The sequence below is a fragment of the Phalangium opilio genome, unplaced genomic scaffold (genome assembly GCF_054372755.1).
Source record: "Phalangium opilio isolate 3A_F unplaced genomic scaffold, DU_Popi_V2 ptg000090l_1, whole genome shotgun sequence".
Classification (NCBI taxonomy): domain Eukaryota; kingdom Metazoa; phylum Arthropoda; class Arachnida; order Opiliones; family Phalangiidae; genus Phalangium; species Phalangium opilio.
Window position 1 is genome coordinate 3,107,677 of NW_028324195.1, and position 18,648 is coordinate 3,126,324.

The window sequence follows — 18,648 nt, forward strand, 5'->3', positions numbered from 1 at the left end:
TGGGATGGGCAAGGAGCAGCAGATGATTGTGAATAGAAGCCAGTGTGTGGGATGGACAAAAACCAGAGGCTGGTGGTGTTAGACAGGCAATGGAGTAATAGCCTGTAAGTGTTATAACAATTTTCGAAATTTCCGGAAGTTGAGAACACGTTTGCTCCGATTTGGAAACTGTGAACGCGGTCACGTGGGTGAAACGACAGACAGACAGAGACGTTGAAATTATAACCTCTCCGTGACATACGTCACTCGGAGAGGTAAAAAGCCAGAAATAGTCTCAATTGATTTACATAATATAAGAAATGTGTGTGGCACGAAGTAGTCTCTTTTTGACCTCGATATAATTATTGGCTGACTGTCTCTATATAGGACTTTAAAGGGCGATATGATTTTAAATAAACTTTTCAAGTCCAATTTAAGGGTTAATGACTAGGGTTCCCATTCTCTTTAAAATAAGGCAAGTTTCGTTAAAATCGGTTGATATTCACGGATATTTGAATTTTTTAAAATTATCTAAAACTGGGGTTCACCAACTAATCGATTGTAATAATCGCAATGCGCGGAAACGATTTCTTTTCAATTCCTGGTCAAAATGACGTAAGAGGATGGTTTACGCACGAGAGTTCGCCTATTATGATAGATGGGTTTAAAAGTAAATGTTGCAGTACGTTCAACTGGTTACTGAAGTGTCTAACAATATAAATGTGAATGAGTTTTTATTGTGCTAAAGATTTGGGATAAAACAGTGGTATAATTGACAGTGTCACACGAATGGGCTACTACAGTCAATATTGATGACATCCACATCAAAAACCAAGTATTTACCACATTATATAGAAAATCTTACAAAAAATATAATAAATGTTAATCTTACAAAAAATATAATAAATGTTTAAGGCTACACAGAATTTTGATCTTAATATACTGTAATTGCAGCAACTTCATGTCACGGCAAATGAAGTAACATCAGCCTGCTTGTGTAAAAGATAAGAGACAATGTTTGAAGGTACATTTGGATGAAAAATGTTAAAAGCAATTATATGACAAAGGCAAACATTTGCTCTCTTGTCATGAGAGTAGCGAAGTTTCTTCATAAAAATGGTCAAAATAAAGCTATATGTTCTGAAATATCGTTCTGTATCAATTAATTATTATTATAATTTTAGATTAAATTTTTGGTGGAAGTATGAATAAAACTGATCGAAACCGACAAGAAGCTTCCAGTTTCGAGTTTTTCGTTTGCCTTATTGACCAATTCAAAAAAAAAAACATCTTAGATTTAAGTGACAGTAGAGTGTAAGTTAGCCTAATATAGAAGTGTGTCTGGAGAAGCTACAACGTTAGTTGAAAAGCCAAAATGAGTTGAACGCAATCAATATGATACGTTTCATTCAAGGTTATACCATAGAGTGTGCGACACTATCGAAACAGAGTGAAGTCTTAATGGTGTCCTTTCGTTCGAGCATTTATATGTCGAATGTCAATTCATGTAATTGGTAATCTTCACGATATGTATCACTTATTATTGGTACTAGTACTTGTATTGATATTCGATCGAGGTACTCGATACCAACAATTAGTACTCATCCAGGACTAACAGAAATTACAAATGCCAAGGTGAAACCCGGGAATTATAACCAAAAATCTATTAATTTAGGCTTCTTCAACCTACAGCAGCGTTTTTACGCTCGTTTTTCTCAGCTTATTACTTGGTGACATGATACATTCCACCCTTGAACTGGAATGGTATATCAGAACACTTATGTCTTCAATTTCTGTGAATTGGAATCTCTTTTTCATAAAGACAAATAGGCTCTCCAAAGCCTAACCCGTGTATTGCGCACAATATATCTTAGCCTTGCATGGTGCAGCTACACACGCCTCTTTCAATGATAAAACACCTCTGCTACAAGGTTTTTGACGACCTGAACTAACCCCTGTTACAATGCTATATTTTAGTAAAGATTGTGAAGTTGTATTATTAAAATGTAAAATTATACTTCGTCTACCATAAACTACACTATCGTTACACATTAAATACTTGAATAAACTTCCATTCCAGAGTCATGTTACCGAGATACAGTACACTAACCCTAAACATGTGGGAATTGGGGAAAATAGTCTGCTATTTGAAGGTTCACGAAATAGATGGCGTAAAGAACCTAAACATAGAGGTTAAAGGTTATTGCACTGACCTTTGACGATAACCGACACAAAATGCTGACATTACACCGTACGTTCAGTGTCAATTGAAAAGCTAACTGAACTGAACCGCTATCTTTCCTTGCTTGCATGAACATCCAATCTCAGCCCAGAATCCAAATTCGCCTCGAAACCTAAGCCGCCAATCAAAAGCCAGAACCCAGTTCTCTTAGGACCAATGAGCGACGAGAATCCAAGTGGACGTGGAAGGCTAAGCCTGCAGAATAGGGCGGCTGCAGGCTTAGCCTTCCACGTCCACTTGGATTCTCGTCGCTCATTGGTCCGTAAAGGAACTGGATTCTGGCTTTTGATTGGCGGCTTAGGTTTCGACTTTCAAGACGAAATTGAATTGCGGATGTCCACCAAATTTGAAATACGGTTTTTCGATGGGTGAATCGTTCAGCGTCATCAACCGGTTAACTCACCGGTGCTTTTGCTTTAGTTTCTGATGCTGAACGTAGCAGACTACACTTCGTCATTGTTAGAGGCGACTTGGGTACACCAGTACGGTTAATATTTTGCTAAGTACGGATGCCTATTTGAAGAAGAGCGATTTACTTAAATCGTCGCATTCGACGGGTATGCTTTTATTTTATCAATTGCAAATTATCTGTGACAATATAGTTGAATAAAAGTAAACGTTCATTTATAGTGTAAGACGTTTCAGCTCGTGATCGAAAATTATTTCAACCAAGGCTTAGGTGTTATGTAAGTTTAATCATTAATGTGACTTCATTTATCGTTCTGCGTCGTTAGTAAATAACATGAGCATCGAATGAGCCAACTGACCATTATTAAAGCCATTCAATTCTCATAATAATTATATAATTAATGCAATATAGAATATTAATTATAGTATATAATAACATCCTACTGACATGCTGAAGTGGGTTCACTCAAGGGTAATGAGACAAAAACGTCATTCCGTATATACAATTCAAAGTATGACAGCCCCATAGGCAATCCTACCCCTATGGGTTACCATTGACTGTACGTGTGATATAGTCAAAGAAAGAAAATATGATAGATGGGTTTAAAAGTTAATGTTGCAGTACGTTCACCTGGTAAATATGGTTACTGAAGTGTCTAACAATATAAATGTGAATCAGTTTTTGTTGTGCTAAAGATTTGGAATAAAACAGTGGTATAATTGACAGTGTCACACGAATGGGCTACTACAGTCAATATTGATGACGTCCACGCTTCAATCTATAATACAAACTTTAAATTGTTATAATTAACATCAAATACCATGTAATTACCACTTTATTTAGAAAATATTACAAAAATGTAATAATGTTTTAAGGCTTCACAAAAGTTTGATCTTAATATACAGGATTTGCACATGTGGAGGAATCATACCATTTACACCAGGAGGACAGAAACCCGTCTCTTTATGTCCTCCGTGCAGCCCGGCCTTCTGGTGTAAGTTTCATAAATGCTCCATTTGTGTAAACTATCTATATACAGGATTTGCTGCTACTTAATGTCACCTCAAATAAAGTAACATCAGCCTGTTTGTGTAAAAGATAAGAGCCAATGTTTGAAAGTACATTTGGATGTAAAATGTTATAAGCAATTATATGACAACGGCAAAACTTTGCTCTTTTGTCATGAGAGTAGCGACAACGTTTCTTCATAAACTGGTCAAAATAAAGCAATATGATCTGAAATATCGTTCTGTATAAATTTATTATAATTATAATTTTAAATTAGATTTTTGGTAGAAAGTATGAATAAAACTGATTGAAGCCGACATATTACAAGAGGTTTCCTGTTTCGACTTTTTCGTTTGCCTAATTTACCATTTAGGCAAATCTTAGATTTAAGTGATAGTAGAGTGTAAGTTTGCCTAATATAGAAGTGTGTCGTCTTTATATGTGAAACTGGAGAAGCTACAACGTCAGTTAAATCGTTAGTTGAAAAGCCAAAATAAGTTGAACGCAATCAATAAGATACGTTTCATTCAAGGTTATACCATAGAGTGTGCGACACTATCGAAACAGGGTGAAGTCTTAATGGTATCCTTTCGTTCGAGCATTTATATGTCGAATGTCATTCATGTAATTGGTAATCTTCACGATATGTATCACTTATTATTGGTACAAGTACTTTTATTGATATTCGATCGAGATACTCGATACCAACAATTAGTACTCATCCAGGACTAACAGACATTACAAATGCCAAGATTAAACCAGGGAATTATAACCGAAAATCTATTGTTTTAGGCTTCTTCAACCTATAGCAGCGTTTTTACGATCGTTTTTCTCAGCTTATTACTTGGTGACATGATACATTCTACCCGTGAACTGGAATGGTATATCAGAACAGTTACGTCTTCAATTTCTGTGCATTGGAATCTCTCTTTCATAAAGACAAATAGGCTCTCCAAAGCCTAACCACTGTATTGCTCACAATATATCTTAGATAGCCTTGCATGGTTCAGCTACACACGCCCCTTTCATTGATAAAACACCTCTGCTACAAGGTTTTTGACGACCAGAATTAACCCCTGTTACAATGCTATATTTTAGTAAAGATTGTGAAGTTATATTATTAAAATGTAAAATTATACTTCGTCTACCATTAAGTACACTATCGTTACACATTAAATACTTGAATAAACTTCCATTCCAGAGTCATGTTACCGAGATACAGTACACTAACCCTAAACATGTGGGAATTGGGGAAAATAGTCTGCTATTTGAAGGTTCACGAAATAGATGGCGTAAAGAACCTAAACATAGAGGTTAAAGGTTATTGCACTGACTTTTGACGATAACCGACACAAAATGCTGACATTACACCGTACGTTCAGTATCAATTGAAAAGCTAACTGAACTGAACCACTATCTTTCCTTGCTTGCATGAACATCCAATCTCAGCCCAGAATCCAATTTCGCCTCGAAACCTAAGCCGCCAATCAAAAGCCAGAATCCAGTTCTCTATGGACCAATGAGCGACGAGAATCCAAGTGGGCGCGGAAGGCTAAGCCTGCAGAATACGGCGGCAGGCCACAATCTATTCGGAGATGTGGGGCAGGGTCAAGTTTTTTAGCATGTGAGATAACAGTGTGCCAAATTTTTAGAAATATAAGAACATCTAACGCAACTGAATAAATCCACCATAGCCATATTAGAAAAATTTCAAAATTTTAAAATGAGCTAAATAGTTACTCCGTGTGGTCATTTGACAAGACAAAGTATTCTTTTAATAACTGATTTATAAAAAGGTGATATTTAAATGAAGTGATGATTTGAGTCAATACTACTCTCCAAAAAAGTATTTTTCTCCGAAACTGTTATGTTGTTAGCTATAAAAAACTATTTGGCCTACTACCTTATCAATCTATGTGATAACAATTAGTATATAAACCCCGGCTACGATAACTCTACAGTTAGTTAGTCAGTCAGTCAGTTCCACTCAGGCTTTATACCAACTATGACTTGTGTCCATTGTATATACTATTAAATACTTTTAACCAATATCAACCATAGTCTAGTTACTAGTAATGTGTAGGCACATAAGAACACAACAAATGGCGACGGAGGCGAGATGGCTTTAACGAGATCGTATTAACAAGATCGCGTCGACAGTTCCACTTCAACGACTAACAGCATCTACAACGAAGATCACCACCAGTACGAGAGAAGGACATCAAGACAACGAGAGACAATCATCGAATCCTCAAACATGTCAGTCACTGCTCATTTTGGAACGTTCAATGAACAAACGGAATCATGGACCTTATATGCCGAAAGACTGGGGCAATACTTCGTTGCTAACGATATAGACGCTGAAGCTAAAAAGAAGGCGATGTTGCTGACGGTTATCGGAGCTTCGACATACGCCAAACTGCGCAACATAGTGGGACCAGCCAAGCCAACGGATAAAACCTACACAGAATTAGTCAAAGCCTTAAATGATTAATCAAAAATGTCTTGATTAGAATCAAGTCCTAAAAAGTATCGATAAGACTGAAGGATCAGATATTAATTTTTCTTTTTAATTGAAACTTAAAGGCATGCTTAAGAAAAAACAACGTTCCATTACCGTTTTCCGTTGAAATAACTTATTTTACAGGTAATCAATTTCAAAAATTTACTTATCTCGGGTTTTCGGGCACAATTCCATTCCCCCAAAACATTTTATCATTACATTAATTACTTTTGAGAGAGTACGTGTATGACATTGAGTTTTAAAAGGTTCCCTCATTTGTGCCCGGTATGCTTCGCAGTGGATACGTTTTAAAACAATGGCGGAAAATTAAGTAGGGACAGTTAGATTTTTACTCGTGGTTATGCAAAATGATGTAATGTCTAGTGTACTTCAGTCAACAGTCATACTGTTCATTCTCATAGCTCAGGACATGATTAATGCTGCTCACTATTTCTCTCTCTAGTTTCAAACAATGGTTAGAGACCATTCAGTGCCGTAGGTCGCACATGAATATATTTCAACTACAGTTTACATCAATTCTCCGTGGTCGTACTATTAGAGGGTTAAGCACTAATTTGTTCAGAACATGTCTCGAAAGTGTGCTTGTTGTAAGTTTTTAAAGTAGTGTTGCCAATGTGTGGGTAATTTCCCACATCGTGGGAGATTTAGGTTTGGTTTTAGGCTCTGTGGGGAAAAAGTAATATTTTTCCGAAATCAATCAAATGTCGGAATTTTCCTGTTCAAGGGTTAATAGTGCAAAATTTTCAAAAATGCACTAATTTTAACTGCACAGTTAAAATTAGTGCATTTTCGAAAATTTAATCCGGTTTAATAATTTCAAGCAACATTTTGAAATAAATTCGGTGATTTTAAGTTTGGCACTGAAAAAAAAGAAAGCATATTTTGAGAATTTTAAAGCTTTATAGCATTTGTACATATTGTCAAAGCCATGCGGAGTGATATTCCACATTAAACTTAGTATGATAAAATAGTCCAGATAAATATGACTGTAAAGAAGGGGGTGTGGGAAATGCGGCAAATTTTTAAAATGGAACTGGGAACATCCACTTTCTAACATTAGCAACACTGATTTGAAGGTTTTGGTCATGGCTAAACAGACCGCTCATTCAGTTTTTTATTGTTTTAAAGCTTATTTTGACACGTTATCTCTCAAAAGTAATTAATGTAATGATAAAATGTTTTGGGGGAATGGAATTGTGCCCGAAAACCCGAGATAAGTAAATTTTTGAAATTGATTACCTGTAAAATACGTTATTTCAACGGAAAACGGTAATGGAACGTTGTTTTTTCTTAAGCATGCCTTTAAGTTTCAATTAAAAAGAAAAATTAATATCTGATCCTTCAGTCTTATCGATACTTTTTAGGACTTGATTCTAATCAAGACATTTTTGATTAATATCTGCTCCTTCAGTCTTCATTTTAATTAAGATTGTTAAGAAACTGTTTGACATTTTCAAAATCTACACTAAGCAGAAACATATAAAAAGGGGACCGTAACTTTAGCTCAATCAGTCATTTATTTATGATGATACTCCAAAAAATAAAAACGTAACTCATTGAAAGTTTGTATTCTTATTGTAATTAACATAATACAATTTTTTACAACCCTTTATTGAAACGCGAGGCGCTCCCCTAAAAATTCCACAAATAGGACCAAATTGACAGTTTTACACAATTTTTTAAAACGCTGATTTATGTCTGTTTAACCTTTAGCTCAAACTTTTCATAAGCCCAATATGAAATTCGGATATCCTTAAAACTTCTCAAAGACGATCCGAGATTATCAATTTCGAACTTTTTTTGTAGCATTAACTAACGTCTGTTTGATATTAAGCTTATAAACCTTAAACACAAAATAGTCAGGGCAATGCCGACTCAGTTTATAAGGGCTACCAGGGATGTTTGATATATCGACACTCTATAGGGATCGGCATCTTCCTATACCCGTAATGTTAAAAAAAGGGGCAAGTTTTTGAGGCCGACGACAGCGCCATCTGAATTGCGGGAGCATCGTAACTATGTGATGATTCGTCTGCTAGTAGTACTGCCCCTCTGCGAGGCCTATAAAAGTTTAAAAACAACGATGAAGAGAGTTATGTTCGAAATTAAAAAAATGGACGAAAACAACGAGAAGCTTATTTATTTGTATGAAATTTCAAGTTATTTCAGTGATTAGTAGTTAATTGATATTAAACTTAGTATAAATAATCGAATGTTTTCTTTTTAGTGTTGAATTTTCTGTTTAGGAAACTTAAAAAGGGATAATCTTGGATATTTTACTTTGCTCCACAGTTAGGAACGGAACAAAAAGTTCCTGGCATTTTAAAAAAATATATTTTAATTTATAAATAGCTTTCAGTTTAAAAGAGTGAAAAGGTATGGAAAAGGCAATTTTGAGATAACTCGTTGATATTGCGCGGCCAATCTTTCGTAATTTGCGCCATTTTTATTTCAACCAATCAGTAAATCATTTTCTTCCCACCTTTGAATTTCTCGTGACTTGACGTCATGAATATAGTTACGCTGCTCCCTGACACCAGGCGTCCGATTTTTGAGACGGCTCGCTTTTTTACCCCACCTTTTGTCAAGAGAGGCCGACCCCTATAGAGTGTCGACGATATATCAAATATCCCTGGGGCTACCCTAAAAGTCCACAAAGGTGATCCAAGATTGTTAATAAATACGCCTAAAAAGTGCCCTCTTCAAAATATGTAGCCGGGGAAAAGAGAGCGTGATCGAGTGGGCTATGCTTGTGGGTATTTTGGTAGTAAGTAACGGGGGTTGGGACTCCAGGCATAGCCCGCTCCATCACGCACTCGACAACGCAAAGCAACTCGCGCCAGCGTGGGAAATAAATTATTTTACAAATAAAATTCAAAACAGTAAACATAGGGCAAAGGTTATATTGTATTATAATTAGCCCGTGGGATTGATTTTAGCTATATCGCAATTAGAGCTCGACATTTTCTATCCATTATCCACAAATTAGTAATTAATTTGAATGAAAATAGGTGGATATCTTTTATTAATTGGGAAATAATGCACACACTTTACATTTAAATTTTAGAAGTTAATTTATTATTTACTTTGTGTATACAGGGTGTATCTGAAATGGACGTAGGAGCGGAAGTATTTGGGTTCCTGGGGCCAATATAAGACGAAACTGTTCTATGACATTTTGTCGTACGCCAAGCCATTTGGAAGTTACTTGAACCTAACACTTGCTAGTTTGCATAAATCACAGCATGTTGACTTCGTCTAAAACAGTAGGAATTAAGTTCAAGAATGATGATTATTGCAAATTAGTGGTTGCCAGCTAAAAGAAAAAAAGCCTCATAGCCATAGAGTTTATCGTAAATTTTTAAGGAGTAGAAAGTTGTACAGTTGGTGACTCATAAAGGAACATCAATGTAAAACAACATGTTACGATTTAGTGTGTTGAAACTACTGACCGATACTAACGGTAAACTGACAGCGATAAGTAGCGCAAACTAATAAGGAACACCGACATTTTGCTTCATTCTTCAAACAATCGAAAGGTTGCATTTAGTTTAAAGATTAGGTTAATGTTGCAACTTATCGAAATCGGTATTCGTGAATAAATGTTAGTGGGCGAATGTTTGGGATGGGATGTTGGGCAACGCCTGTTAAAACTGAGCAGTAAAATGCACAATTTGCAAAAATTAACCCTTATAAAAATCAACAAATAATGATGAAACCTAAATGTTGAAAATGAATTGAACCCTTATAAAAATCAACATATACTGTAGAAACCTAAATGTTGAAAATGAATTAAAACTTTTTATGGTTCAAAGTGACCAAAAAAGGGAACATTCCTTTCTCCAAAAAATTACAGTGAGGGAGTAATGGCATTTTTCTTGGTGCCTCACCCGTAACAAATTAGGTACGCTATGTTGAATAGCGTACTTAGGAGTGGGCTTCATAAAACCTAGCATTCCTTCTCGAGGTCACACACTACTAACTTGTTCAAGAAAGGGTTGAAAGGCTCGTGATTGGCCTACACTGATTGCGAGGTACCACCAAAAGTATTAGCATACATTTTAAGAAGAAATTTTCGTTCTTCACCTCGGAACCGAACGGATGACCGCAAATAAAACTAAAGATAATTTGAGAAAAAAAAAAGTGGAGGGTTAACTTATAACTAAGAAAAAACTTCGCAAATAAATTAATAAACGAATAAACCTTAGTAAATTTGCAGACCACCCTAAAACTTTAGACTTATGACGTTTACTAACTGGTAGCAATCCGCCAGCGTTGAGAACGACAGGAGACATACGTGCAATGCGAGATGCAATGTAATGTACCCATAAGAAAATGTACATTCTTACTCCTTAGAATTATTCTATGAAAATTGCCATTAAAAACGGTAAAAAAGCTACTTCTTTTAAAGGTTCAAAGTGTTGTAAAGCATGTAAAAAATAATTTACTAATTTAATGGAAGCAAGACGTCGCCGGATATGTAATCTTGTACACAAACCAAAATGAACGCTTTTACAACCTTTCGATTGTTTGAAGAATGATGCAAAATGTCGGTGTTCCTTATTAGTTTCGGCTAGTTATCGCTGTTAGTTTCCCGTTAGTATCGGTCAGTTGTTTCAACAAACTAATCGTAACATGTTGTTTTACAATGATATTCGTTAAGATTCACCAACTGTACAACTTTCTACTCCTTAAAAATTTACTCTATGGCTATGAGGCTTTTTTTTGTTTTAGCTGGAAACCACTAATTTGCAATAATCATCCTATCTTGAACTTAATTCCTACTGTTTTAGACAAAGTCAACATGCTGTGATTTATGCAAACTAGCAAGTGTTAGGTTCAAGTAACTTCCAAATGGCTTGGCGTACGACAAAATGTCATAGAACAGTTTCGCCTTATATTGGCCCCAGGAACCCAAATACTTCCGCTCCTACGTCCATTTCAGATACACCCTGTATAATATTCAGCATTAATTTCACTAAGGAAATAAACTAATTACCTACGAGGAATTAACTAGTATATATGTTTAAAATTATAATTTAATCGTTTCAAAACTAATATGGTTTTGAACTGGTCTTTGTAATTTAGTTATTAAAATTTTTGATTGTCGATTGGTCAATATTGAAAATTAACCAATGGTGGAACTAATTTTTTTTAAACTCAATGAAACTGAAATATGAATGAATCATCTACTGAAAGAGGTATCAACCTATTATTTTTTTTCAAAAGAAGGTAAATAAGGATTAGATGGCTTGCTGCTTCAAACAAGATTTTTAACCATGAATAGAATATTTTGTTAATTTTAGTCAAATTTAGATATTCGGTAATCGAGTTGATATGAATAAAGCCCTTTTTGCTCATGTCTATTTTAAACTTTAATCACAGATTTCGATTACCATTTCACAAGCATAATAAACACTACTGAAGGGCGCAAATCTATCTGTGATCAGTAATGGTGACCAATATAGCAATTTGCCCAATTAATCAGTTAGAACTTCATTTGCACATTTCTACTCGTTAATTTGAAATGTAGCGAGAAATTTGAATATAATATAAGTAGTTATCTCTTTCAGAAGATAATTTTTGATGTTGATATTTAAGATTCATTGAGTTAAAAAAATTGGTATTGGTATTTCAAGTAAGCTTAGATATGAACATCGGTGAATTTACGATATGGGCTTATGATGTTAGTCTGTTTATAAGATTAAGTCGTTACTTTAAGTGTCACTAGACAGTATCTACCTCCAAAATCGAGAGTTAGTAACTTTATAACCATCTCCTAGTCAGAGGATATCCGAGGGTCAATTTCTTATATCATTGACTGACGAAGGCTCACTATAGCAGCTTAGTCAACTTTTGGCAAGGCCTAATACCGTTTTTGCATGACTGTCGCCGTCAAATTCCTTTTAAAGCATAGATCATTAGATCATATAGTATCCACCCTTGATTTTCATTACGCAACACACGTTGGATTCGTAAACCTCGACGTGCACCACGAGTAGAAGCATTAAAATGCAAAAACAACACACTGACCGCATACATTTTTGGTAAATAACAGACTCAAACAGAGTCACTACAGCTGTTTTCAGGGCTGAACGAGCGACCGAGAGGGCTTTAAAGAAAAAAACTCCGGCGGCCGGTCTCTTAAAGGGGGTAGTTTCGAGGGAACGAAATTCAAATGCAAGGCGCGTCCCTTCAACAAAAAACATTGAATTCGTTAAAACGGACGTTTTAGGCAATTATAATATTGAAATTTTATACAATTAAGTAATATTTAAGAAAACTAAGCACTACTTTCATAGTCTAAACTTTAAAAACACGACGATACGAGAAGGCGAAGTAACAACAAGAGGTAAACATTTTTATAAATGGCAAAAATTAAAGGTAAGCCAAGGCTTAGCGCAATTTCACCGCCTTAAAGAAAGTGCAAAGTTTAGAAATAGATTGTGGGACAATAAAAAGGTGGAAAATTATGAAATTAGGCTTATATTAAAGCTTGAAACCTACTTTATATTATATTTAAAATCCATCCATGAGCAAATCCTCAAAAAATATGAAAATGGCAACGAAAAAGGACCCACTCTCAAATTTTTTTCCCCTTAAAAAAAATGGCGGCCACAAACGGGGTAATTTGTCACGGCGGCAATATTAAAGCAGTCTTATCTCACTATCGATAGGCCATTTCAACCAAAAGGCATTAAGAAAAAACAATCGGATTATTATGACGCAACTATACGTAAAAAAAGGCCAATATTGGTCGCGCTGATATTTACCAATAAAACAGCGTATCCATGCTAAAATGTCGCAGATTGGGGTAGTTTTTAAAATTTAAAATTAAACATACTTAAAATTAATTTTTCTCAAAAACCTTAAAAATGGTCCTAGAAAAAGGTTTAAATTTTGATATAAAACCGTTCCCAAACATAACAAATGAATATTTCATTTCAAAAGGGTGGCGACAAAATGGCTAAATTTGAAAAAAACTCCATGTTATTTCTATGGGAAAATTTAACTTTTTCACCAAAAGGGCTGATTAATTTTATGGAAATGAAAACCACCCTTAGCAACTTTATTTTTTATACAATAAACTAATGGGTGGATCTTCTTGAAATTTTAACCACATATTGAGGGCCCGAATTGTAGTTCTGTGCATTTTTTTCAAAGCAGTTAATACGATACAAAAAAAGTTATAACCAATCAAAAAACCATCCTTATACATTAAAGTCGGTATGAGGTCTTATCTAAGAGAGCTATCGCTCTCCTAGAATTACTTCAACCCGATACCATCCGAAATTGTAGAGAGTATCAAGTTCAACTCGAGAGATCGTCAACCCGGAGAAACTATCGCAAAATATATCTCCGAACTCAGACGTATGAGTGAATTTTGCAACTATGGTGGATCGCTGGATGACATGCTCAGAGACCGATTAGTATGCGGGTGCCGAGAAGACTCACTGCAAAAACGCCTCTTAGCTGAAGATAAACTGACGCTCGCTAAAGCTATTGCTATTGCTCAAGCTATGGAACAGGCAACGCAAAACATCAGTGCCATGAAGAATCACAGAAGCACAGAGAAAAACGATGAAGTAAATGCCATATCCATCTTATCCAAGAAGAAACGTACTCAGAAGACAAGAAGACCACAGACAAGAAGTCAAGATGGGAATTCAGCAAGGTTCAATAATCAAGATAATGCCATGAAGTCATACAGCAGTGACAGCAAAGAATGCTACAGATGTAATTCTCATGGACACGAACCTGCCAACTGCCAATACAAAGATTCTACTTGCCACAATTGCCGAAAGAGAGGTCACTTGTCAAGAGCGTGCAGAAATCGAAACAATCGATCCAAATTCAATGCTCAAGCGAATCACATTGACATCCAGGAGGAAGAATATGAAGCCTTCGACATTCATAACATCGTATCCGAGGAAGTACCCATGGAACAAAGTAAACACGGGATCTATCACGTACCAGTAACACATGAAGTGAGACCCGGAGGACCCTACAAGATAGAATGCCTTGTCAACAAGAAAAACTTCACCATGGAAGTCGACACGGGTTCAGCGTTTACCCTCATGTCTAGCGAGAACGCCAACTCTATCGTCGACGAAGGATCCATACAAAAGTTCGACAAAGGACTCAGATCATTTTCGGGCCATTGCATCGAGACTATCGGCGTCGCAAAAGTCAACGTCACGTATCTGGAGCACGAAGAAGTACTGCCCATTGTGATATACCGAGGAAAAGGACCTACGCTTTGCGGTAGAACCTGGCTTTCATCCTCACTTCCAATCCTAGAAAAGGGTGTATTAAATCAAGCGAGCCTGGTCATGAATGTATCAAGCAAGGATGAAGCGTTACAGGCCGTACTGGACAAGCATGCCGAGATCTTTGACACAAGTTCATATGGATGTCTCAAGGGAGTTAAAGTCCACTTGTATCGCAAACCAGAAATTGAACCACGATTCTTCAAAGCAAGATCAGTGCCTTACGCGTACAAAGACAAGGTCGATGAAGAACTGAGAAGACTGCATGATGCAAACATCATCTCTCCTGTACCATTCGCAACATCGGCGGCTCCTATCGTCCCAATTTTGAAGCCTAATGGGAACGTCAGAATTTGCGGCGACTTCAAGGTCACAGCCAATCGTCAAATTCAGACTGAGAAATATCCCTTACCGAAAGCCGAGGATATTTTCACGAAACTCTCCGGATGTAAAGTATTCTCGAAGCTGGACATGCGAGACGCTTACAGCCAACTTGAACTAGATGACGAGTCCAAAGATCTAGTTGTGATCAACACGCAGAAAGGCTTGTTCCGGTATAACTACCTACCGTATGGGATATCCTCAGCTTCGGCGATCTTCCAGAAACACATGGAAGCGTTACTCAGAAATCAAGAAAACGTAACACCCATGCAAGATGACATTGCAATTGGAGGCAAAGACGAAGCTGACCACTTAAGGAAATTGGACTTGATACTGGGAACAATAAAAGAAGCAGGACTCAAATTACGACGAGAGAAATGCCAGTTTGCCAAGACATCGCTCGATTTCTTGGGACACCACCTGGACAGTAGAGGCCTGCAGCCCATGTCAAACAAAATGACAGCCATTTCCGAAGCGCCAGAGCCACAGAACGTGGAAGAACTAAGGTCCTTCCTAGGCCTTATTAATTACTATTCAAAGTTCGTGCCGAACTACGCCATGCAACTTGCACCGCTTTTCGAGCTTCTCAAGAAGACGACAGATTGGAAATGGGGCAAACTGGAGAAGGAAACGTTTCAAAGAGCCAAGGAGTTCCTCACCACATCTAACCTATTGGTACATTTCGATCCAGAACTTGAGATCAGACTAGCCTGTGATGCGTCACCAGCCGGCATAGGAGCCGTAATATCACACTTCACCAACGGAGAAGAACGACCTATAGCCTTCGCATCCCGGACATTATCTCAAGCGGAAAAGAATTACTCCCAAATCGAAAAAGAAGCCCTATCTCTCATCTACGGCGTCACAAAGTTCCGAGACTACCTGCTTGGACGTCGATTCAAACTGATCACGGACCATCAACCTTTGATCAGTCTCTTGTCTGAAAACAAACCAACTCCACAAATGGCGGCCGCGAGGTTACAAAGATGGTCACTGGCACTATCTGCGTACGATTACCAGATAGAATACAAGAAAGGCAGCACGCACTCAAACGCCGATTTCCTGAGCCGACTTCCACTTCCGGTACAGCCTCAAGAACCACCATTGCCCACAGAGTATGTTCTTCTCATTGAAAAGATCGACAACAGTCCGACAACTACGGAAGATGTTCGGCGCGAAACTGAAAAAGACCAGATCCTATCAAGAGTCATGTTCAAAACCATAAACGGAGGATGGAACCATGCAGACGAAGAAACGAAACACTATTGGCTTAAGAGTGGCGCGCAGTGAGCCAATCGCATTTGCCTCACATAGTAGCTAGCTAAAATGGCTAAGTTAGCTCTCCTTAGGGGATGGGGTGTGGTGTGGGCGCGATATAGTACTCCTTAGTTTGAAATTCGAAATATTATGAAAGCGGAACATAACACAGGCTCGCCGGATGAGATTTCGTGAAGTCAGTTTTACTTTGGAAACTCCGGTTGTTTGCTCCATAGAGCTTGATGCGTGTGCTTCTGTAACTAAAGGTAGCAAGAGACATCTGAATAATATGATATTCTTCAAGATGTTCTCAAAGAGTCAAATTTACCAAAAATATCTGTTCAAAAAACAATATTTCTAACCAAATATCAATAAAACTCGAACTTAGAATTTGTTCTACTTAATTCTAAAGAAAATACAAATCTTCTCTAAAATTGAATATTAAAACATGATTCCAATTTGAAAATAAGACAAACTACTATTCTGATACTTTACTTTAATGCAAACTAGTGCATCATAACGCGCATTAAAATAGGATTAGTCTTCATGAGGAACCAGTAGATGGATTATTATTTAAACCGTAAGTTCCAATAGCAAACAGTTAACAATAACGGCTGTATACTGAACGTAGCTTATCTATGTGTACCAATTATTATCGGGAAAAATTGAAGATAAACAGAAGAGTGAATTATATTTTTGTTAGCTAAGAACGGTAATCAAACGTTAATCGTTATTTCAGCGCATAATGGCACACATCATTTTTAGCATTCGGTAATTTTCCCAAAGTTCGCTCCATTAACGACCAGAATCATTATCGTGGCTATATATTTTATGGTTGTTGTTGATGATAGTCTTGTTGTATAAAACACGACCGACTTTGTCAAGTATATAGCGCTGTCACATGTATAGTGTCATCTTGAGGAGCAAGTCGATAGAATTCTTGTCTCTTCTTTTTTTGAAACTTATATAATTTGCATGGATTAGCATTTTGCGTGCAAAAAACTGGACAGTAGGTATTGTATTCCCACAAAGGTATGTCAATATTGATTTCTATTGGAATTTGCACTGAGCAGCTTTATCAGACACTGGAGTGAAGTTGCAAGAATAATACATCAATTGGTCTCCCTAAATAGTGCTTCAGGGTGACAAATTGCTAGCAGCCAGTAGGAAAAAGATTTAATGATTCGATAAAACTCACCCCTGAAAAAAGTTTATTAAAGTCAATGAACATTTTTCCTCCATACATGCATTTAACCGAATACGAATAGTACATTTCCGTGTTTAAATTGTTCCGGTGTCAGGGCTTCTCGGTTGAGTCATTTCGGTGCTTTCAAACGTTTGACTGTCACCGCTTTCGATCCGAAAAATTGCAATTGCAAACGTAAAACGACTGAAAATCATACCAAAGATTGTTTGAAAAAGGTAAAGGGATGCAGTGTCACATATCGTGATTTTCTTCAGAAAACCTTAATTCCGTTGCAATATAATAGTTTTACAATTCGTTTTCTTTTTAAAAGTAGCAACAGTATCAAACCCGATATTGCTTATTAAACCGAGATATTACGTCCCATCTCAAGAGAGTAGGACCCAAATGAGTCCGAAATTTAACGGTTTGGCTTAGAACAAAACGGCTCGAAATTTCGACTCGAAATTTTCCAAAGAATCTACTGTTATAAGGAACGCTTACGTCTTTGAATCACGTACTCTGTGTAATCGAACCTAAATATCTGAGATCAGTTTTGGTCGTATATCCTTTAAATAAATGTCCAGTCTCGTAAATGCTACGAACAATATCCGAATAATTTGGATTTTCACTGATTTTGCAAATCAATTAAAAGCCCTCAAGAAAAAGAAAACTTTCTGCACCCAAAAGAACATATAGTCGATAGTTGCAGAACCGAAATGTCTATTACTGAATCGTTTGTATCCTCAGTGGGTTTATTGAGATAATAATTTTAGCACGCGATATGCCATTTAACAATAGGATTATCGCCGGGGGCTGTTCACAAATTACCATTCTACTCTTTTTTATATTAATTGACAGGAAAGTGCGGACACATCATCAAAACTAGACTTTTCCGTCAGATTGTGTATATCCGATGTAAGATTTGCCGTAGTTCACAGCACCTTGAATATTGCTTCAAATTGTAACCCTCAATAAAATATCTAACTAAAAAGGAAGTTTCTCCCGAGGGCCATAAAAGTATTGAATAATAAAGAAAACTTACGGTGTAAATCCAAAATCAGTTAATTCTTTTATTCTTCAATGGAGAATTTAACAAAGGGGTAAACCCGTACTACCATACAATAACCTCCGTCTTACGAGGCTGAAGGGAAAAGCATATCGTCCGGCTCGGTACTAGATTGTATCCGAACTAACTCAAAATTATAATTTTTCTCACTAAACTAGAGAAGGAGGAGGAGCATGTAACATCCCACATAACACACATTGTCTAGAAGATATCCATGAAGGGTCCAGATATCCCTAGTTCATCCAAACCTAAAATCGTATACCCAAGGATGTCTTATGGAGTAAGAAAACGGAAGAAACTTTTTTGCCAGTATTTGACGTCTGTAT

General features: G+C 36.7%; 1 protein-coding gene and 1 long non-coding RNA gene across 2 annotated transcripts; both read left to right on the forward strand.

Annotated features, from left to right (window-relative positions):
* The first annotated feature begins 2,557 nt into the window (after positions 1 to 2,557).
* On the forward strand, positions 2,558 to 3,682 carry LOC149645024 (uncharacterized). Its single transcript, XR_016371981.1, has 3 exons — positions 2,558 to 2,778; positions 2,852 to 3,453; positions 3,536 to 3,682. It is a non-coding gene; the product is annotated as an uncharacterized LOC149645024 (long non-coding RNA).
* Positions 3,683 to 13,535: 9,853 nt separating this feature from the next.
* LOC149645025 (uncharacterized) lies at positions 13,536 to 18,231 on the forward strand. Its single transcript, XM_089850397.1, has 4 exons — positions 13,536 to 16,099; positions 17,372 to 17,492; positions 17,591 to 17,650; positions 18,115 to 18,231. Exons 1-4 carry the CDS (start codon positions 13,536 to 13,538, stop codon positions 18,229 to 18,231), a joined length of 2,862 nt encoding a protein of 953 aa, XP_089706523.1.
* The last annotated feature ends 417 nt before the right edge of the window (positions 18,232 to 18,648 follow it).